The sequence below is a fragment of the Panulirus ornatus genome, chromosome 28 (assembly GCF_036320965.1).
Source record: "Panulirus ornatus isolate Po-2019 chromosome 28, ASM3632096v1, whole genome shotgun sequence".
Taxonomy (NCBI): domain Eukaryota; kingdom Metazoa; phylum Arthropoda; class Malacostraca; order Decapoda; family Palinuridae; genus Panulirus; species Panulirus ornatus.
In genome coordinates, this window is record NC_092251.1 from 14,132,420 (window position 1) to 14,155,862 (window position 23,443).

Consider the following 23,443-nt stretch of genomic DNA (forward strand, 5'->3'; position numbering starts at 1 on the left):
AGCGAGGTCAGCGTTGAGAACAAGGCTGGGTCCCTTGAGGGAATTCCCATTGGGCCTTCTCTGTTCCTCTTTTGGAAAATTTAAAAAAAAAAGTAGAGGGAGGTTTCCAGCCCCCGCTCCTCCCCTTTTCACTGTATTTGAGACTCATCTTTATCCCCTTTTATTTGTTTCAATTACATATGTAAGTATTCGCCAATCCTCAGCCAACGGGCCGTGAGTAAAAACTACACTGGCACTCCCTCCATTTTTTGTAAATTCCACTGCAATACCACCCAAAACCGCTGCCTTTCGGCTTTTTATCTTTCCCCAAAGCTTTACTACCTCTTCTCTGTTTACCAAATTCATTTTCCCTAACCCCCTCACTTTGCCCCCACCTTTGACCAAAACACCCCATATCTGCCACTCTTTCAACAAAAAATTCAAAATACTCACTCCATCTCTTGCCACTCCCATTACTTGTTTCACCTCCCCATTTGCCCCTTCAATTTAAGTTCCCATTTGGTTTCCCCTTGTCTTACCATTTTAATTACCTCCTTCCAAACATCTTTTTTTCTCCCTAAAATTTAATGAAACCCTCTCACCCCAACTCCTCATTTGCCCCCCTTTTTTCCCCCTCTTGCAACTTTTTCTTGACCTCCTGGCCCCTTTTTTTATACACTAATAATCTCCTTCTTCATCCCACCACTCACTACCACCTTTCTAATCAACCCACCTCCCACTCTTCTCATGCCACAAAGCATCCTTTGCGCAATCCATCCTTGATTCCCTAAGATACCTCCCATTCCTCCCCACCCCCTTTCTTCATTGTTCTCACCTTTTTCCATTCAGGACTCATCCTCTCCTGGTCACTATCTCTCACACAAGTCTCCTTCCCAAGCTCACTTACACTCACAACCCTCTTCACCCCCAACATTCACTCTTCTATTCTGAAAACCCATACAAATTCTACACACTTAGCCTCCACAAGATAATTATCAGACATCCCCCCAGTTGCACTCTCAGCACATAACATCCAAAGTCCTCATCTTCGCGCGCCTGTCAATTAACACGTAACCAATTAACGCTTCTCTGGCCATCTCTCCATACCTTATATACGTATACTTATGTATAATCTCCTGTATTTATTAACATTTCTAAAATAGAAACAGAAGAAGGAGTTCACGCGGGGAGTGCTCATAACCCTCCTCGAGGTTCAGACTGGTGCTGTCTAAAATGTGGCGAGGGATGTAACCAAGAGTGTGGAAAAAAAGGAGAGGAATAGGTAGTATGTTTTGGGGAAAAGGGAAAACCTGGATGTTTTGGCTCTGAGTGAACGAAAGCTCAAGGGTAAAGGGGAAGAGTGGTTGGGAATGCTTGGGAGTAAAAGTCAGAGTGTGTTAGTGATGTGTACAAGAGATCTAGGAAGGAGTAGATTACTCCTTGAAACGGATGTGTGGAGTATGGAAAGAATGTAACGAAAGTAATTCTTCGAATAGGCTTATGGGTGAAACACTGAAAGGGTATCGGTTGATGGGGTAAGGTAGGAGAGGATGTGGTGTAATTTAAAGTATTGGTGCAGTGAGGGAATGTCAACCGCTGGGCATTGACGCAAGAAATATCATGATGTGTCATGTTGATAATATAGAGGAGCTAGCTGGGTGAAATGATGTGGTTGTTCTTGTGGTGTTTTGAATGTCATCCGGGAACAGGACTCGAGAGGTTATAGTGATGGGTTGATTTGAATGAGCAAAGGTGATAATGTGGTCAGTTGTTGAGATTAATTGTATACATGGGGTTGTTCAGTGTTTGATAAATGGAAATGGTGAAAAGAGCTTGTAGATTTATGTGGCTGAAAAAGGACAGGTGATTGGTAATACCTGGTAGTTAAAATATAATAGTATAGGGTAAATATACCTAAATATATTGAAGTGTGTCCGCTGGTGAAAGGGGGAATTAAGAATACTTCGATCGCCTAGAGCTGGTATTCCCTTACGGAGTCTCTGTCGGTAGATCAGGTTAGGCGACTAATCAGGGAGAGGGAGCTGAGGGGGCTGGTAAATCCTCCCCGCTCTGCATGTTTTTTTTCTGATTTCATCAAACAAGTGACGAGGATATCAACAGAGAAATGGGACCAGGAGAGGGTATTCCCTCAAACAGCCCAGTCCACGTGATTTACAGTCTAAGCCGCATACCTCGCTTATTGACGGTGGTCGAATTGGCGAATGAGATTGTTTGAATAGAAAGAACGAGAGATATATATAGTATATCGCTTAGAGTGTAGATGATAGGATATATATGTAGTATATAGTTAGGTATAGTATAAAGTGTAGGTATTTATTATATATAAATGGTTGAGTGAAGGATGAGCGGTATTATGTATATACTGGATATATATATAAGAATGCTGCAGTTTCTCACATGAAGTCAGCCACCAGCAGCTGTATCGCTCAGCTCACAACAATCTGACTTCCACTTCCAAGCTTTCTGCATCCCCAAACAGATGCTTCAATACGTGGAATTATTTAAGCTGGTACTGTGAAGGGGGGGTGTGTGGGGTTGGGTTTGGGACTTATGGTAGGGGACTTGGGTGCGTGGGGTGTGGGAGAGGGGGTGAAAGGGGGTTTTCTGTGTGGGTCATAGGGGGAAAGTGGGGTTATGGACAGTGTTGGTGGGAGGGTGGAAGGGGGTTAGGATAGGAGGGTGATGTGGGAGTTGTGGGGGAGGTTGGCGGGGAGGGGTTTGGGCGTATCTTGGGATTGAGGGTACTTGGGATTATGAAAGGGTGCGAATATGAAGTGCGAGATAGAGGAGATGGGTTAGATGGTATCGTAAAAGTAGGAGAGGGTTTGGACTGTTTGGAGATGTGTAGGAAAGGTAAACTGGCCTTTTGGCAGATTGATTGGTGACCTGAAGGTGATTTGGGGATGGGGGGAGGTTACTCCATTGGGGGGGGGCTTGTTTGGTGGTGTTGCAAGGTGTGGGTGGGATGTTGTTAGAAGAGATGTGTAGAGGTCTTGGGGGTTGGACGTGTGTGGGGTGGAAGGCTTATCTATTTTTATTTTTTTATATATATGGTAGTAGAGGAAGAAATAATATATATATGGGGAGTGAAGGATTTTTTTGAGGAAAAGTTATGGATTGGGGGGGGAGGGAGATATGAGTGGTTACAGAGAGACTTAATTTGGGGGGAGGAGGAGCGGGGAAATAATATGGTAGTATCTTCATGAGAAGGTTAGGGGGAGAAGGTGCCCTCTTTCCAAAACTCGTTGGGCCCCAAAACATGTCACCTCCTACCATCCCGCATCCATAAACAAATTAAAACAACCAGTGGAGACATCACAAGGAGGTTCCGGGGAGGGTAGAGATGCACGCCCAGCGCGCATACCTAAAATTCACTGAAAACCAATCACTGTTCCGTCTCTTCCTCACATCGAGTACACAAGCACACCATCCTCGATCAACAAACTGTTCATCTCTTTCTATACAAGCATTGCCTCCCACACATATATTTCTTATCTACCTCCACAACCAGTCATACTCTAATCATACTCTTATCTATGCCTTCTCCAATCCATAACCTGCTACAGGGTCAAATATCCTGATTGCTTGTTCTAAGTATAATCTCACATACATTACCTTCAAAGCAAACAGGCCTGATTCCACACATCCTCTTACCGACTGTATGAAACCACGAACTGCTCAACCCACAATCTGATGCTCATATACATGCCTTCACCTCTCAATCAATACCTTCACATGATAAATTTAACACAGGAATACACTCAACAAACTTATACCTCCTGTAATTTTGAACACGTCATCTCATATCCCACTTGCTCGTTTACAATATGGCACACTATGTTCACGCATTCCGCAATCTCAGTCATCCTCACCAACTTTAGTCATACATACATTAAATAATCTTTACAACTCAGTCAACAATTTTCTAAGTCACGCCCCACTTTTCTAAAAATTCCACTGAGCGATCATACCCACTCAACACCTGCTGTCTTGCCGGCTTATCATCTTCCGCAAAGCTTTCCACTACCTGTCTTCCTCTGTATTACCAAACCATTTTCCCTAACCCTACTCCACCTATGACACACCACCTCGCACCACAACACGATCTATAACTGCCACTCTATCATTCAAACTACAATCACAAATCCGTCAAAACACCACTCCAGCTCCTTCTCACACAGCCAGTACTACTTGTTTCGCATGCCATCCGCATTTGCGCACCTTTCACTGAAGTTCCCATTTGCCTCCTCCTATTCATATCGCACTTAGTTTACCTCCTTCCAAGAACATCTTTTTATTTCCCATATGAAAGGTTACATATCACTCCTCACCCCAACTCTCATTTAGCCCTTTTATTCACCTCTTACACCTTTCTCTTGACCTCCTGTCTCTTTCTTTTATACATCTCCCACTCAATTGCATATATATATATATATATATATATATATATATATATATATATATATATATATATATATATATATATATATATATATATATATATATATATATATATATAATTTTTTTTTTTTTTTTTTTTTTTATACTTTGTCGCTGTCTCCCGCGTTTGCGAGGTAGCGCAAGGAAACAGACGAAAGAAATGGCCCCCCCCCCATACACATGTACATACACACGTCCACACACGCAAATATACATACCTACACAGCTTTCCATGGTTTATCCAAGACGCTTCATAAGCCCTGGTTCAATCCATTGACAGCTCGTCGACCCCGGTACACCCCATCGTTCCAATTCACTCTATTCCTTCACGCCTTTCACCCTCCTGCATGTTCAGGCACCGATCACTCAAAATCTTTTTCACTCCATCCTTCCACCTCCAATTTGGTCTCCCACTTCTCGTTCCCCCCACCTCTGACATATATATCCTCTTTGTCAATCTTTCCTCACTCATTCTCTCCATGTGACCAAACCATTTCAAAACACCCTCTTCTGCTCCCTCAGTCATACTCTTTTTATTACCACACATCTCTCTTACCCTTTCATTACTTACTCGATCAAACCACCTCACACCACATATTGTCCTCAAACATCTCATTTCCAGCACATCCACCCTCCTCCGCACAACTTTATCTATTGCCCACGCCTCGCAACCATATAACATTGTTGGAACCACTATTCCTTCAAACATATCCATTTTGCTTTCCGAGATAATGTTCTCGACATCCACACATTCTTCAACGCTTCCAGAACTTTAGCCCCCTCCCCCACCCCATTATTCACTTCCGCTTCCATGGTTCCATCCGCTGCCAAATCAACTCCCAGATATCTAAAACACTTCACATCCTTCAGTTTTTCTCCATTCAAACTTACCTCTCAACTGACTTGTCCCTCAACCCTACTATGCCTAATAACCTTGTTCTCATTCACATTTACTCTCAGCTTTCTTCTTTCACACACTTTACCAAACTCAGTCACCAGCTTTTGCAGTTTCACACCCGAATCATCCACCAGCGCTGTATAATCAGCGAACAACAACTGACTCACTTCCCAAGCTCTCTCATCCACAACAGACTGCATACTTGCTCCTCTCTCCAAAACTCTTGCATTCACTTCCCTAACAACCCCATTCATAAACAAATTAAACAACCATGGAGGTATCACGCACCCCTGCCGCAAACCGAAATTCACTGAGAACCAATCACTTTCCTCTCTTCCTACTTGTACACATGACTTACATCCTCGATAAAAACTTTTCACTGCTTCTAACAAATTGCCTCCCACACCGTACATTCGTAATAACTTCCATAGAGCATCTCTATCAACTCTATCATGTGCCTTCTCCAGATCCATACATGATACATACAAATCCATTTGCTTTCTGAAGTATTTCTCACATACATTCTTCAAAGCAAACACCTGATCCACACATCCTCTACCACTTCTGAAAACACATTGCTCTTCCCCAATCTGATGCTCTGTACATGCCTTCACCCTCTCGAACAATACCCTCCCATATAGTTTCCCAGGAATGCTAATCAAGCTTTTCTTTCTTTCATACTATTCGCCATTTCCCGCATTAGCGAGGTAGCGTTGAGAACAGAGGACTGGGCCCTTGAGGGAATATCCTCACCTGGGCCCCTTCTCTGTTCCCTCTTTTGGAAAATTTAAAAAAAAAAAAGTGAGAGGGGAGGATTTCCAGCCCCCCGCTCCCTCCCCTTTTACCACTGTAATTTGAGAACTCATCTTTATCCCCTTTTTATTTGTACAATGGCATTATGTAAGTATTCGACCAATCCTCAGCCAACTGACCGTGAGTCATACATACACAGGCACTCCCTCCATTTTTTGATAAATTCCACAGCAATACCATGCAAACCCGCTGCCTTGCCGGCTTTCATCTTCCGCAAAGCTTTTACTACCTCTTCTCTGTTTACCAAATCATTCTCACTAACCCTCTCACTTTGTACACCACTTCGACCAAAACATCCTATATCTGCCACTCTGTCATCAAACACATTTAATAAACCTTCAAAATACTCACTCCGCCTCCTTCTTACGTCACCATTACTTGTTATCACCTCCCCATTAGCCCCTTTCATTGATGTTCCCATTTGTTCACTTGTCTTACGCACTTTATATACCTCCTTCCAAAACATCTTTTTGCTCTCCCTAAAATCTAATGAAACTCACTCCCCACAACTCTCATTTGCCCTCTTTCTCACCTCTTGCACCTTTCTCTTGACCTCCTGCCTCTTTCTTTTATACACTGAGTTTTATGCATAGAGTTTCTTGGTAAACATTTTACCAAATGGCGTCCTAACTTCGTCTCTTCGATATATATCAACTGACTTATATTTCTCTCCTGTGTCTCCCTGATGATGTGATTACCACACGAAAGTGCACTTGAGAACTTATCGTATTCATTTTCCCCGTTGACTCATAGAAATATCTTGATCACGCACAAACTTGTGATCCTTTCCAATATATATATATATATATATATATATATATATATATATATATATATATATATATATATATATATATATATATATATATTTTTTTTTTTTTTTTTTGCCGCTGTCTCCCGCGTTTGCGAGGTAGCGCAAGGACACAGACGAAAGAAATGGCCCAACCCACCCCCATACACATGTATATACATACGTCCACACACGCAAATATACATACCTACACAGCTTTCCATGGTTTACCCCAGACGCCTCACATGCCTTGATTCAATCCACTGACAGCACGTCAACCCCGGTATACCACATCGATCCAGTTCACTCTATTCCTTGCCCTCCTTTCACCCTCCTGCATGTTCAGGCCCCGATCACACAAAATCTTTTTCACTCCATCTTTCCACCTCCAATTTGGTCTCCCTCTTCTCCTCGTTCCCTCCACCTCCGACACATATATTCTCTTGGTCAATCTTTCCTCACTCATTCTCTCCATGTGCCCGAACCATTTCAAAACACCCTCTTCTGCTCTCTCAACCAAGCTCTTTTTATTTCCACACATCTCTCTTACCCTTACGTTACTTACTCGATCAAACCACCTCACACCACATATTGTCCTCAAACATCTCATTTCCAGCACATCCATCCTCCTGCGCACAACTCTATCCATAGCCCACGTCTCGCAACCATACAACATTGTTGGAACCACTATTCCTTCAAACATACCCATTTTTGCTTTCCGAGATAATGTTCTCGACTTCCACACATTCTTCAAGGCTCCCAGAATTTTCGCCCCCTCCCCCACCCTATATGTATATTATCCCTGGGGATAGGGGAGAAAGAATACTTCCCACGTATTCCCTGCGTGTCGTAGAAGGCGACTAAAAGGGGAGGGAGCGGGTGGCTGGAAATCCTCCCCTCTCGTTTTTTTTTTAGTTTTCCAAAAGAAGGAACAGAGAAGGGGGCCAGGTGAGGATTTTCCCTCTAAGGCCCAGTCCTCTGTTCTTAACGCTACCTCGCAAATGCGGGAAATGGCGAATCGTATGAAATATATATATATATATATATATATATATATATATATATATATATATATATATATATATATATATATATATATATATATATATATATATATATGTATATATATATATATATGTATATATACATATATACGAACAAAGTGCATATGGACGCGCAATTTTATAGAATATACAAACCTCCAACAGCCAGGGACGATCACCCTAGCGGCAGCGCACCCGACTGTTGTGCAGGGGTCCCGGGTTCGATCCTGGCTATTGAAGATTTGTATGATATATATGTATATATATTTATAATCTACATTTATATTTCTTAATGTACTTTGTTGTTGTCTCCCACGTTAGCGAGGTAGTGCAAGGAAGCAGACGAAAAATAGCCCAACCCACCCACATACACATGTATATACATAAACCCCCCACACGCACATATACATACCTATACATATCAACGTATACATACATATACATGCACAGACATATACACATATACACATGTACATATTCATACATGCTGCCTTCATCCATTCTTGCTGCCTCCCCTCCACATGTAAAATGGCATCTAAAACACTTCACTTCTTACCGTTTTTCCCCATTTAAACATACCTTCCAAGTTACTTGTCCCTCAGCTCTACTGAATCTAATTACATTGCTCTTATTCGCATTAGCTCTCGGCTTTCTTCTTTCACACACTTTACCAAACTCAGTCACCAACTTCTGCAGTTTCTAACCCGAATCAGCCACCAGCGCTGTATCATCAGCGAACAACAACTGACTCACTTCCCAAGCCTCATCCACAACGGACTGCATACTTGCACCTTTTTCCAAAACTCTTGCATTCAGCTCCCTAACAACCCCATCCATAAACAAATTGAACAACCATGGAGACATCACGCACCCCTGCCGCAAACCAACATTCACTGTGAACTAATCACTTTCCTCTCTTCCTACGCGTATACATGCCTTACATCCTTGATAAAAACTTTTCACTGCTTCTAACAACTTACCTCCGCACCGTATATTCTTAATACCTTCCACAGAGCATCTCTATCAGCTCTATCATATGCCTTCTCCAGATCCATAAATGCTACATACAAATCCATTTGCTTTTCTAAGCATTTCTCACATACATTCTTCAAAGCAAACACCTGATCCACACATCCTCTACCACTTCTGAAACCACTCTGCTCTTCCCCAATCTGATGCTCCGTATATATATATATATATATATATATATATATATATATATATATATAAATTGCGTTCATCAGAAGTTGAACTATATATTCTTTTAAAAGTTTACTTGTTCTTTATTTTCCAGAAGTATGAGCACATTTGAACCTTTAAGTACAGTGTGTCAGCTTTGTACAGGTGGCGCGGCCGGCGTCTATGTGGTGTAGAGGCTTTAGGCAGGGAGGGACGTGTATTAGGGTATGTGGTAAGGTCCAGCGCTGGATGCTGTTCTCTATTTGCATGATTACCGAAGCCACCCCTTTACAAAGCTTTCTTCTACACAAAATGAACAGTAGAGAAAAAATATCATACATTATTTGCTCTCCACACTGGTACACTCTTTAGTTACCTCTTTAGTCGACATATCTTAATTGTGACCGTCTTGCCCCGTAGTAACCAAGTTGAAAATCACAATTTTCTCCCTTATGGTCTTATTTGGTTCAGCGAGCCGAGCCCTTCCTGTTGTTGAGGCTAAACATTTGAGGAAGTAATGAAGAAGTGTCAAAGGGGAAGCAGCCTAGATAAACCCTCAAATAACTCAATATGTCTAGGGCGACCGCCCTCACCCAAAGCCGACCTTTGCCAGCTACCGGGGACGACCACCGCATCCATCACTTACCCTCCCGCCCACCACAATGTGTCATGTTCTCAGGTTTGAGCCTTTCAAACACAATGCTCTCAAACTTATTACAATTTCAGTCTGAAATAGATATTTCTGTTATTATGGTGATGAATGAAATGACATTAAGAAGCATAAGTAATCTGATGTTTTAGATGCGATGGGTTGGCCACTGTGGGTAGCGGCACCATGTGTGTTGACCCGGCCACCCCGGCGACGGTACCCTCGTCCGGGTTCTTCACTGAGACCCTGGCTTCCGCTTCATAAGTACAATTAAGACGGCTGTGAGCCAGTAGAGACACACTGATCTTGAGTGTCTTTTTTTAGCAACTTCAGATAAATAATCAAATTAATTCTTAGCAGTACGACCCGTGAATGCGTCACGTTCAGCAACGCAAACCTCTACTCCGCAGAGACCTACATACACACACACGCACACACACGCATATTTATATATATATATATATATATATATATATGGTGCGCTAAGTCTAGTGTCTGCTGACAACCGTAAGGAAAATGAAACGCGAAAAGTTCCCAAGTGCACTTTCATGTGATCATCACATCGTAATGGGAGATAAAAGAATGAGATAAGAGACGTAGAACAGTCGGTTGATCAAAAAGAAAAAACATCATTGGTAAACAAACGTTACTGGATGGTGGTGTTCGGGTCTAGCATCATGCCTGTCAAAGAATGTTATAATGTGGACCTAGGAAGTTATTGTGTTTCGTTTCCTCGTGGTCATTAGCATATACTAGATCACGCGCACCACTGTGACCTCTTGCAACATATGATGCCACATGGCTCCTCTACTACTTCCTACAAGCTCGTCTGGTCTTTCCCCCTTTGTTACTGATTACTCAAAAACGTTAATCAAGTCTAATGAATTGACGTTACGTTTTGAATTCCTGAAGAAATGCCTCGATGAACAAGAGCTTCAAAGGTCTGTCCTGCTGCAACGGTTGTTGTTAATATCTGGTCGACCATCTGATGAATTTCAGAATACTATTTTGAGGAAACATATTGAAGTAGAGAAGACTGAGATGGAGGAGGCCTTTCTCATTTCAAGAGAGAAGAAACGCAACTTTCTTATAGCAATACACGTCGCCACCTCGCCACACATAAAATAGCATTCCCCCCCCCTCCCACACCCAAGCGAACTAGCGCTAGAAAAAGACAACAAAGGCCACATTCGTTCACACTCAGTCTCTAGCTGTCATGTATAATGCACCGAAACCACAGCTCCCTTTCCACATCCAGGCCCCACAAAACTTTCCATGGTTTACCTGTGGCACATATGTTCTCTTTGTCACTCTTTTCTCACCCATTGTCTCCATGTGTCCAAACCATTTCAACACACCCTCTTCTGCTCTCACTCCACACTCTTTTATTATCACACATCTCTCTTAACCTTTCATTACCTACTCGATTAAACCATCTCACACCACACGTTGTCCTCAAACATTTCATTTCTAACACATACATCCTGCTCCGCCCATGCATCGTAATCATATAACATTGTTGGAACCACTATTCCTTCAACATACCCATTATTACTCTCCGAGATAACGTTCTACCCTTCCACACATTTTTAAACGCTCCCAGAACCATTGCCCCCTCCCCCACCCTGTGAACCACTTCCGCTTCCATGGTTCTATCCACTGCTAAGCCCACTCCCAGATATCTAAAACACTTCACTTCCTCCGGTTTTTCTCCACTCAAACCTACCTCCCAGTTAACTCAATCCTAATGAACGTAATAACCTTGCTCTTATTCACGTTTACTTTCAACTTTCTTATTTCACACACATTACCAAACTCAGTCACCAACTTCTCTATCATCAGCGAATAACAAATGACTCACATCCGAAGCCCTCTCATGCAGAACAGATTGCATACTTGCCCCTCTTTCCAAAATTCTTGCATTCACCTCCCTAACAACCCCATCCATAAACAAATCAAACAACCGACATTCACTGGGAACCAACCACTTTCCTCTCTTTTCACTTATCCCAGCAACTTATCTCCCACACCATATACTCTTCAAACCCTCCACAAAGCATCTCAATCAACCCTATCTTATGTCTTCTCCAGATACATAAGTTCTACAAAAAAAATCCATCTGTTTCCCTAAGTATTTCTCACATGCATTCTTCAAAGCAAACACCAGATCCATACATCCTCTACCACTTCTGAAACCACACTGCCCTTCCCCAATCTGATGCTCTGAGTATGACTTTACTCTCTCAATCAATACCCTTCCAGGAACACTCAACAAACTTATGCCTCTGTAATTTGAACTCTCACCTGTATCTCCTTTGCTTTTGTACAGTTGCACTATGCATGCATTCCGCCAATCCTCAGGCACTTCACCATGAGCCATACATACATTCAATATCCTTACCACCCAATCAAACACAGTCACCCTCTTTTTTAATAAATCGCACTGCAATACCATCCAAACCCGCCGCTTTGCCGGCTTTCATCTTCCGCAAAGCTTTCACTACCTCTTCTCAGTTTATCAAAGTATTCTCCCTGACCCTCTCACTTCGCACACCATCCCGACGAAAACACATTATATCTGCCACTCGATCATCAGACACACTCAACACACCTTCAAAATACTCACTCATCCCCTTCTCACTTCTCACAACTCTTATTAACTCCCCATTTGCCCCCTTCGCCGATGTTCCCATTTGTTCTGTTATCTTACGCACTTTATCTACCTCCTTCCAAAACATCTTTTTATTTTCCCTAGAATTCAATGATACTCTATCACCCCAAACCTTATTTGTCCTCTTTTTCACCTCTTGCCCCTTTCTTTTGAACTCCTGCCGCTTTCTTATGTACATTTCCCATTCAATTACGCTACTTCCCTACAAAAATCGTCCGAACGCCTCTCTCTTCTCTTTTACTAATAACCTTACTTCTTCATTCCACCACTCACTACCCTTTCTAATCTGCCAACCTCCTACCTTTCTCATGCCACATGCACCTTTTGCACAAGCCATCACTGCTTCCTTAAATACATTTCATTCCTTCCCCACTTCCCTTACGTCATTTGCTCTCACCTTTTGCCATTCTGCACTCAATCTCTCCTGGTACTTCCTCACACAAGTCTTCTTTCCAAGCTCACTTACTCTCACCACTCTCTTCTCCCAACATTCTCTCTTCTTTTCTGAAAACCTCTACAAATTTTCACTGTCGCCTCCACAAGATAGTCGTTCGACATCCCTCCAGCTGCCTCATTCAGTACATTAACATCTAAAAGTCTCTTTTACACGCCTATCAATTAACACGTAATCCAGTAACGCTCTCTGGCCATCTCTTCTACTCACATACGTATACATATGTATATCTCTCTTTTCTAACCAGGTATTTCCAATCACCAGTCCTTTTTTCAGCACACAAATCCACAAGCTCTTCACCATTTCTATTTATAACACAACACCCCATGTACACCAATCATATATATATATATATATATATATATATATATATATATATATATATATATATATATATATATATATATATATATAATTTTTTTTTCATACTGTTCGCCAGTTCCCGCATTAGCGAGGTAGCGTTAAGAACGGAGGACTGGGCCTTTGAGGGAATATCCTCACCTGACCCCCTTCTCTGTTCTTTCTTTTGGAGAAAAAAAAAATGAGAGGGGAGGATTTCCAGTCCCCCGCTCCCTTTCCCTTTTAGTCGCCTTCTACGACACGCAGGGAATATGTGGGAAGTAATCTTTCTCCCCTCTCCCCAGGGATATATATATATATATATATATATATATATATATATATATATATATATATATATATATATATATATATATATATATATATAAAATAAAATATATATATATATATATATATATATATATATATATATATATATATATATATATATATATATATATATATATATATATATATATATATTACATAGCTCACTCTCTCGTAAAGCTATCAGAAGTTTGTTATTTGCTACTTATGACCTCCTTTCCCCAAAACCGTGATGTTTCTCATATGATAATATCTTTTTGTAGACAGTCGCTCAAATGCTTTCTGATTATCTTTTCTAGAACCTCACAGACCACACTCGTCAGTGCGACCTATTCCCGTCTCCTCTCTTACAGACAGGTACGACGTTTGCCCTTTTCCATTCCCTTGGCACTTTGCCTCTCTCCAGCGACATCTTGAACGTATTTCAGGAAGTTTATCTAGTGTATCTGCACACAGTGTCAGCACATATGGTGGTATTTCAACAGAACCATGAGCCTTCTATGGGTCAAGACTTTTAAGTATACTGTTACTGTCTTTTCTAGGTATCTCGATGTTTTCTAAAACCTTCTCCTTATCCAATCTCACTAGTGTTGGGGTTATAGTGTTTTCCAATATGAAAACACTTTTGAACTAATTCAGATCATCATACATCCTCACATCATCGTTAACAACACTTTCCCCTGAATCCCTTTATCGGATTAGTGGTTCTTTATCTAACAAATGACTCGTGATGCATTTATGGAAGAACTGCAGATCTTCTGCCTTGTCCACAATATTCCTCAAAGTTTCTTCGTTTTACCTTTCATATCTTCGTAATTCATTCCTTGCACTCTTATACCTTACAAAAGTTGGCTGGCCGGAATTCCGTCTATATCTTCGCCACTGAACATCTCGAAGCTCCTCAGTTTTTTTTTTCTTATCGTTTATCAAACCATTCTTTCCTCTTTCTTACTATTCCCTCTGTGCTCAAGTTCTTGCTCCGCCGTGAATTCACAGAACTTCTCACCAATAAATCCCGTTTCCTTGGTACTGAACTCCATTTCCCAGTGTAGGTTACCAGACCGTATTCCTCGTTTTTCTCTCTCTCTTCCTTTGATCCGTCACATTTGATAAATGCTCAATTCGTCCCAGCCAGTTGACTCCAACTCAGACGTAACCATGAATGGTTGTCCCTTTACGACTTGACTGTGAAAACTAAATCTCCTTTCTTTCATCACCGAAATTGAGTCTGGCAATTCTTTAACTTCCAGTAGCCTTTCGATAAACATTTCTTCTTTTTCCCCTTTCTTCCTTATGTCTGTCTGTGTACATGTGTGTGTGTGTGTGTGTGTGTGTGTGTGTGTGTGTGTGTGTGTGTGTGTGTGTGTGTGTGTATGTGTGTATGCGAATACGTATTTGTACTGCACGTGGAGGGAGTTTTGCTTCGTGGGGTCCCATCTCTTGAACTTTTAAATTTCATACACTGTCCTTAGTCACAATCTTATCACGAAGTTTATTGCTTCATCCGCTATTTATATTTCAAAATCACTTCTTGGTATCTTTGTTATGGTCTCTGGTTTTCCACCTTTGAATTTTTCGAAAAGAAAACAATTTTTGTCTACGTCATCAAACTGGTTGAAAAAAAATTATAGGTTTTGATCAGGTCACTCTTCACTCTTTTCTCTCCTGCGGTGGACAGTCTCAAGACTAACCCTCACCTGTAACTCACTTCTCTTAACTATAGTACCATCATTGTTGGCTTCCTATGGATCATTTCCATTGGTTCATTATGATACTTTATGTGCGACGACCAAACATGAGAAGTGTATTCTAGTTTTGGCTTTATGTAGGTTCTGAACAGCTTTCTATTCATTTTCTTATCAATGTACTTAAATGTGATTCTGATACTGGCCAGCGGACAGTTAGTTTGGCACCTGTACTCTTCTCCTAAGGTAGGACTCTAACAACAGGTTAGGGACGATATCAACTCTCAAGACCCAGCTCATTTCCTGCTAGATGAAATTCATACTGAGATCTTCTTTCATCCGCTCAACCCTCATCAATTATATTTAGTGGCAGTGAATTTCATCAACCATATATATCAAACTAATTCTGCAGTTTGTTGTACACACCACACTCGTCAGTGAGACCTGACTCTTGTTCAGTACATCCTCTCAGTGATGTGTTAAGTTGCTCTGCACACATCATCGGCATATATGGAGAAATATCATCAGGACTTTGAACAACATATGGGTCAAGTCCCTCTAATATTTTGTTCGTAACTTTTCTAAACATTTCAGTCCTTTCCAAGACCTCTACCCCACTGTATCTCACTGGTGTGTGTTGGGGCTATGGTGTCTTCCAGTGTGGAAACATTTTTGTGCTTGTCATTCAGTTCCTCACACATCCTTATATTTTCTTCTACAACTCTTTTCTCTGAACCCCTCAGCTTTAGCAGCCGCTCTTTACCAGACAAGTGACTCCTGATGAACTAATGGAAGACTTTAGAATTGTCTTCTCCCTTGTCTTCAAGATTCTTTTCAGTTTCTTTATTCCTCCTTCTCAATCCTTCTGTCTTGATTCCTTCTTCTCTTGCGCTTTACAATTACTGGCTGGCTGGTGTGTGGCCTATGTCACCTTCACAGTGCATAGCGAAGTTTCTCTGCTTTTAGACTTCTTTTGTTGAGCCACCTCTCCATCCCTCTGTGTGTGAAGTTAAAGGTGCACATGATCCTACCCCACTGCAAAATTTCACACACCCTCTCTTCACAATGCCCTAGGTCTTGCTGCTGAACTCCAATTACCAGTAACACCGTACAAGTTTACAAACTCCGCCACCTTCTTTATTTACATATAATTGTAAACTCTTACAAGTAAACGCCGTGTAAGACATTGTTTGAAACACAAATCTGCCAATATATCCTGGTATCTTAGTACAGTACATGTGAATCTGAATTATGAAATGAGAGGTCTTGATAGACTGGGTTACACAAATGTTTATGTAGTTACAGGCTCTGTTCTGTAGCATCTGCTCTACTGCTTATGATTCAGTCAGGTTGTGGTTTCAATGACGTACTTCGATGACTCTCAAACGCTCATGAGCGACAGTCTCCAGTGTGAAGGTTGTCATGCTCCCGGACCATGAAACTAATCAAACCTTTATAGGGTAACTTACTGTAGTACTGTAATCTACTGTAGAACAGTAACCTTCTGTAGTGCAGTAACCTACTGTAGTACAGAAACTTACCGTGGTTCAGTAACCTTATGTAGTACAGTAACTTTCTGTAGTACAGTAACTTCCCGTAATACAGTACCCTTTCGCAATACAGTAACCTATTTTCATATAATAACCTCCTGCCATATAGTAACCTCCTGCCATATAGTATCCTCCTGTCATACAGTAACCTATCCTCATACAGTAACTTCCTGTCATACAGTAACCTCTTGCTATACAGTAACCTCCTGTAATACAGTAACCCTGTGCAATAAGAAGTTTGGGATAAGAGCTCTTGCTCCCCATTCTGGTCCAGGTAGGTGGAAGTTGAGGAACCTTTTCTAGAGTTTCACTGTTCTGGTGAGACACGTTAGTCGATTTATCGAGTATTTAACATTTTGCCCAAAGCCCAGTCAAGGTTCATCCACCCTAACGTGTTCCTTTTCGCCCACAGACCCCCAGATCCAGCAATACGGTGAGGTCAACCAGCTGGGTGGAGTGTTCGTCAACGGTCGCCCGCTCCCCAACCACATACGCATGCGTATCATCGAGCTGGCGCAACTGGGGATACGCCCCTGCGACATTTCTCGCCAGTTACGAGTGTCCCATGGCTGTGTGTCCAAGATCTTAGCCAGGTGGGTCCCTAGGGCGTGGCCAAAGGTGATCGTGGGCTTAAGGCCAGCAGCCTTGGGTCAAGGGTTATCTACTTGTGACCATTAAGAAATCTTGCATACATCAATAGCCTACTGATCGTAACATGTGAATGAATTATACCGACGACGAGCCAGAAGAGTCAATGAGGCCCTCTCTATATTTCGTACAGGTACAACGAGACGGGTTCTATCCTGCCAGGGGCCATCGGTGGGTCCAAGCCGCGGGTCACCACGCCCAAGGTGGTCAGTTATATCAAGGACCTCAAACAGAAGGACCCCGGCATCTTCGCATGGGAGATACGTGAGCGGCTCCTGAAGGATGGTGTCTGCGACAAGTACAATGTTCCCAGTGTGTCCTCAATCTCCAGGTAGGGAGCCCCCGGGGGAGGGTAGATACGCCATGCCTCCAGGTAGGAGGCCCATCATCCTAGTAAGGGTTTGTGGAGGGGTAGCTGTCAGTGTGTACAGGTAGCCAAAGTATGGGCAGTGTCCCAGGTGTCCTGGTAAGAGGAGATCACGGGACGTGTCCTCTGTCTCCAAGTATAAAGAACACAAGAGCCGTCTCCTACTTTCACTGGAGGAGATACTGGAAGCGTGTCCTCTACCTCCCGCAGGGAACCAGAGGACACGTGTCCTCTATCTCCTGCAGGGAACCAGGGGACACGTGTCCTCTACCTCCTGCAGGGAACCAGAGGACACGTGTCCTCTACCTCCTGCAGGGAACCAGCGGACAAGTGTCCTCTACCTCCTGCAGAAAACCAGGGGACACATGTTCTCTACCTCCTGCAGGGAACCATGGGGCATGTTTTCTACCTCCTGCAAGGAACCAGGCGAAACATGTTCTCTACCTCCTGCAGGGAACCAGGGGATACGTGCCCTCTAACTAGTGCAGAGAACCAGGGGACACTTTTCCTTTACCTCCTGCAAGGAACCAGGGGAAACGTGTTCCTAGCGTTACAAACGTTAATCAAGGTGAGATGCGTCCTCTACCTATTGCAAGGGCTCTGCGGGTCAGGTCAGGGCAGGCATGTGGGGAGTTGATGCGGCTGTGGAGAGTGTAGGGTAGGTATGTGGGGAGTTGATGTAGCTGGGGAGGAGAGTGTAGGGCAGACATGTGGGAGCTAATGTCGTTGGGAAGAATGATGTCGAGCAGGCATGTAGGGCACTGATATAGCGGGGGAGGAGAGTGCTGCGCAGCAATTTGGGGGAGTTTATGCGGCTGGAGAGGAGAGGGTATGTGGTTGATGTGGCTGAGGAGGAGAGTAAAAGATAGGAATGTGAGGAGTTGATGTGGCTGGAGAGGAAAGTGTAAGGTAGGTATGTAGGGTGTAAGGGAAGCATGTGAGGAGTTGATGTGGCTGGGGGGAGGAGTGTTGGGAGTTGATGTGGTTGAGGAGGAATATTGGGAGTTGATGTTGCTATGGAGGAGAGTGTAGGTGTGGACGGTAACAATGCAGTATAACCAACATAATGCTAACACTACACACCAGTGAGGGTGTGGCTAATACTGTTCCTGATCTTGTATGATTTCCTTACACGCAGCGGCCGGCCGGACTCGCTGATGGTAGGCCGCTCCAACACCTGTAGTCTGGAATAATGATTGATCAGATTATTTATGCACTTAAACTGTAAATTTCTGTATATTCCATCAATGTCATTATATAAGTGCAGCAAATGACGGTGTGTGTGTGTGTTTGTTTTCAGGATCCTACGGAACAAGATCGGTTCGCTACACCACCTGGGAGGCCAGAGTCATTATGAGGTCAAGCACCCAGCGTCCTCACTCTACAACACCCTCTACCCGGCGGCCGCGGCTTATACCGCCGCAGCAGCAGCCTACTCGTCCATGGCTCCGCCAGCGGCCATGCAGCAGGTAACGCAAGCGGCGCCGCCAGTGGCTCCGCCAACCAGTGTGCCCTCCGGCCCGGGAGGTAAGACTCCCAGCACCCCGTCGCCGCCCGTGTCCGGATCGACGTGTGCCATGGGCGGTATGCGGCCCCACTGGCCCTCATCCCACACAGTCTCGGATCTGTTGGGTCACGTCAACATGGCCGGCCTCCCGCGCCACCACCACATGCAGGACGCCAACAACTACAACTACTACATGTACCTGCAATCCTGCGGCCCACAGAGCAACTCCCTCTCCCACAACGGCCTGCCCAACCACCTCTCCTCCTCGCTCGCTAATGGCTTCTCCGGACCGCTCGCCAACCCTCTCTCCAACGGCCTCTCCAATGGCCTCTCCGGCGGCCTGACGAACGGCTTGACCAACGGGTTGCAAAACAGTTTCGGTAACCCCCTGAGCTCCATGATGGGCGGCTCAGGCCTCACACCACAAACGGCAACCCTCTAACCCACGCCCACGTCACCCCGCGCCTGCATCACCACCGCCGCCCACGTCCTGTCTCCCACTCATCTCAGATTAGCCCTGCACCATCCTCCACGCCCCCTCACTACCCACACCATTATAGTATTTATTACAAAAGCAACTTCAGGTTGAAATAAACGGGATACTGCCGTCCGCCAAGATGCACAGCGCCGACCACTTGAACCAAACAGTGAAGTGTGCGGCTTGTGCAGGGCGGGCGGAACGCGCCCTCCCAGCCCAGATGGGTTCGTGTTTGCTCCGTGTGACGCCAAACTATGGCAGGAAATCAGAACTCTGGTTATGACACATGTGTTCCCTGTGGCCCAGACTGTCATGCACTGAGCAGTGCCTTGAAGTGTGGCCAGCTGAGGACGTGAGTGTCAGCAGTGCCCGCCACAGGATCTTCAACTTTCATTTGCCAAGAATGAATCCAGTAACCTACCTCCCCCTGTATTTTCATGCAGACCTAATTGATAATATGAGATGTGTGTTATTTGTGTTACGGTTTCCTTCCATTAGAAAATTGGAGTTTTTTTATGCAGTTCTATTTTATACATGACTGTATCATATATGTACGTTCACCTGTGACCTACAGCCCTGTTGCTCCTCTCACACAACAACTGACCTGAACCACTGAAATGTCCCCGCGAGACGTAAGGTTATGTAACATTAAATGAAATGATGGACTCTTCTGGTCTATCTTTATACAGATACTGGCACTTAATCATTCATTTCTTGTTCTGAAATTACTGTCATATCAAAAAAGCAAATCCTCTTATTAGGAAGATAGATTTGTTAACAATGATCTTTGCTTTCTGAGGGTAAATCTTGAGTATTGTGTAACTATAGATTCACACACGCCACACATGATGATGGAGACTGTCCCCAGAATCAGGCTTGGCCCAAACCATCACTGGCGGCCCATCTACTTATCTATCCCACAGATCATACCATCGGGTTAACCAGCAGGTGATGACCTCAGCCGTGCAAGGTCATGGCCCAATCAATGATATAACAGTTCAAAGATTCAGAACGAGACCAGACGAGCGAAGTGCTGTTTCCACTACCCTTCATGACACAGAACTGCCTGTACCCTCCTGCAGGTGGGAGGAGTACTACAACTGCCACCACTGGTCCTGCAGGTGGGAGGAGTACTACAACTGCCACCACTGGTCCTGCAGGTGGGAGGAGTACTACAACTGCCACCACGGGTCCTGCAGGTGGGAGGAGTACTACCCTTACCACCACTGGTCTTGTAGGTGGGAGGAGTACTACCCCTGCCACCACAGGTCTTGTAGGTGGGAGTGGTACTACCCCGGCCATCACTGGTACTGCAGGTGGGAGGTGTACTACCCCTGCCATCACTGGTCCTGCAGGTGGGAGGAGCACTACCCCTGCCATCACTGGTCCTGCAGGTGGGAGGAGCACTACCCCAGCCATCACTGGTCCTGCAGGTGGGAGGTGTACTACCCCAGCCATCACTGGTCCTGCAGGTGGGAGGAGTACTACAACTGCCACTATCAGCCATGTTCAAGTCACGTGGCTATCAACATAAACTGATTTTATTGTTGTTGTTGTTGTTGATACGTTGGCTGTTGGCAGGACACACACACACACACACACACACACACACGTCTATGGTAATTTTCATCACTGTGAATGTAATGTTATTGTTAGTGTTATGTAAATACTTCACTGTGCCTTATACACATCATGACCCGTTTCTGTGTTTTATATCTCCGCAAGTGATGACTGCTGTGGCCTTATATACTGGTGACCCAAGTGGCCAGGATTCACTGGAGACATCTGACTTTCATGCACTGATGGTCGTTAGAAACATGTGGCCATATATCACTGATGAGAGATGTAGCCAACTATGATTAATGGTACATATGGCCAAGTATGAGAGATCTGTCTGTGCAGTAGCGATGACAGATGTAGGCATGTACTTTAACTATGTTTATAACATTAGCTGAATACTGTAAGGCAATATGCAATAAACCTGGTAACACTTACGCTTCCCTTGTGTTGATGTCCTTCACAGAAGCACAGAACTCTCAGGTCCTTTAGGATCTTGGAGGAATGGGGGTCCTCCATATCTACAGAACCAAAGCCTTCATGTGTTAAATCATCCTTCCAGTTATCGCCCCCTTGCTTTCACTTCTACTGCTTCGAGAGCCTTTGAAACTCTCTTCAAGTCTCACTTGTCAATCACTTTAAATCACATTTCTTATTCTCAGAGCACCAATATGACTCCCGCAGTGATGAGCATACGGGAGATCTTCTATCCTATGCGGCTCACCTCTGTTTCTCTCTCTCAGGGTTTCTGATGAAACTCTTCTCATGGCTCTCGATATCAATAGCATTTGACAGGTTGTATTGTCTATTAACTAATGACTGTTGATAGTAGAGGAGGGAAGTCTGATACGACAAACAAATTGCCTAACATCAGCTGAAATCAATAATTCTCCTTAATCCTCAGTTATCCTCAGTACTGCATTGAGACCAAGAAAAATATGGCAAATAAAAGAGAAGAGCAAGACGGAGGAAGGCAAACGTGTTCACCCAAGTCTGCATCATAACCTTGAGAGATACAGATTTGGATCTACAATGTAAAGCAAGACTTTCTATTTTGATATATGTATTGATGGGTCGTTTGACCCAATAGCCCTTGGTGGTATTCTATTAGCCCACAAGTCAATATCAACAGGAGGGTGTTTAGCAAGTCATTATTCATGAAGATTAAACAGAAATTGGTCCATAAATTTTCATGAAAGTCTTTAAGCTATTCCAAATTTACTATGAAATATGCCTCCGCGTTGTACAGATATGTTCGGTAAAGTACTATCTGCTGGCTGTGTGAGCCTGATGGGAAATGACCACTTCTCGTTCCCTCCACCTCTGACACATATATCCTCTTGGTCAATATTTCCTCACTCATTCTCTCCATTTGACCAAACCATTTCAAAACACCCTCTTCTGCTCTCTCAACCACACTCTTTTTATTACCACATATCTCTCTTACCCTTTCATTACTTACTCGATCAAACCACCTCACACCACATATTGTCCCCGAACATCTCATTTCCAGCACATCCAACCTCCTGCGCACAACTCTATCTATAGCCTACGCCTCGCAACCATATAACATTTTTGAAACTACTATTCCTTCAAACATACCCATTTTTGCTTTCCAAGATAACGGTCTCGACTTCTACACATTTTTCAGCGCTCCCAGAACTTTCGCCCCCTCCCCCACCCTAAAATTCACTTTCGCTTCCATGGTTCCATTCGCTGCCAAATCCACTCCCAGATATCTAAAACACTTCACTTCCTCCAGTTTTTCTCCGTTCAAACTTACCTCCCAATACACTTGTCCCCCAACCCTACTATATCTAATAACCTTGCTCTTTTTCACATTTGCTCTCAGCTTTCTTCTTTCACACACTTTACCAATCTCAGTCACCAGCTTCTGCAGTTTCTCACATGAATCAGCCACCAGCGCTGTATCATCAGCGAACAACAACTGACTCACTTCCCAAGCTCTCTCATCCACAACAGACTGCATACTTACCCCTCTTTCCAAAACTCTTGCATTCACCTCCCTAACAACCCCATCCATAAAC

The 23,443-nt window shown here is 43.6% G+C and overlaps 1 protein-coding gene across 1 annotated transcript in view; it reads left to right on the top strand.

The window, feature by feature from the left end:
• The window catches only part of LOC139757859 (paired box protein Pax-9-like), a 315,137-nt gene extending 293,310 nt beyond the window's left edge, over positions 1-21,827 (top strand). Inside the window, exons 2-4 of the mRNA XM_071678762.1 lie at positions 17,251-17,431; positions 17,620-17,817; positions 19,154-21,827. Of these exons, the coding sequence (XP_071534863.1) occupies positions 17,251-17,431; positions 17,620-17,817; positions 19,154-19,802 (1,028 nt within the window). The 3' untranslated portion in view covers positions 19,803-21,827. The remainder of the gene's footprint in view (positions 1-17,250; positions 17,432-17,619; positions 17,818-19,153) is intronic.
• Positions 21,828-23,443: the final 1,616 nt, after the last annotated feature.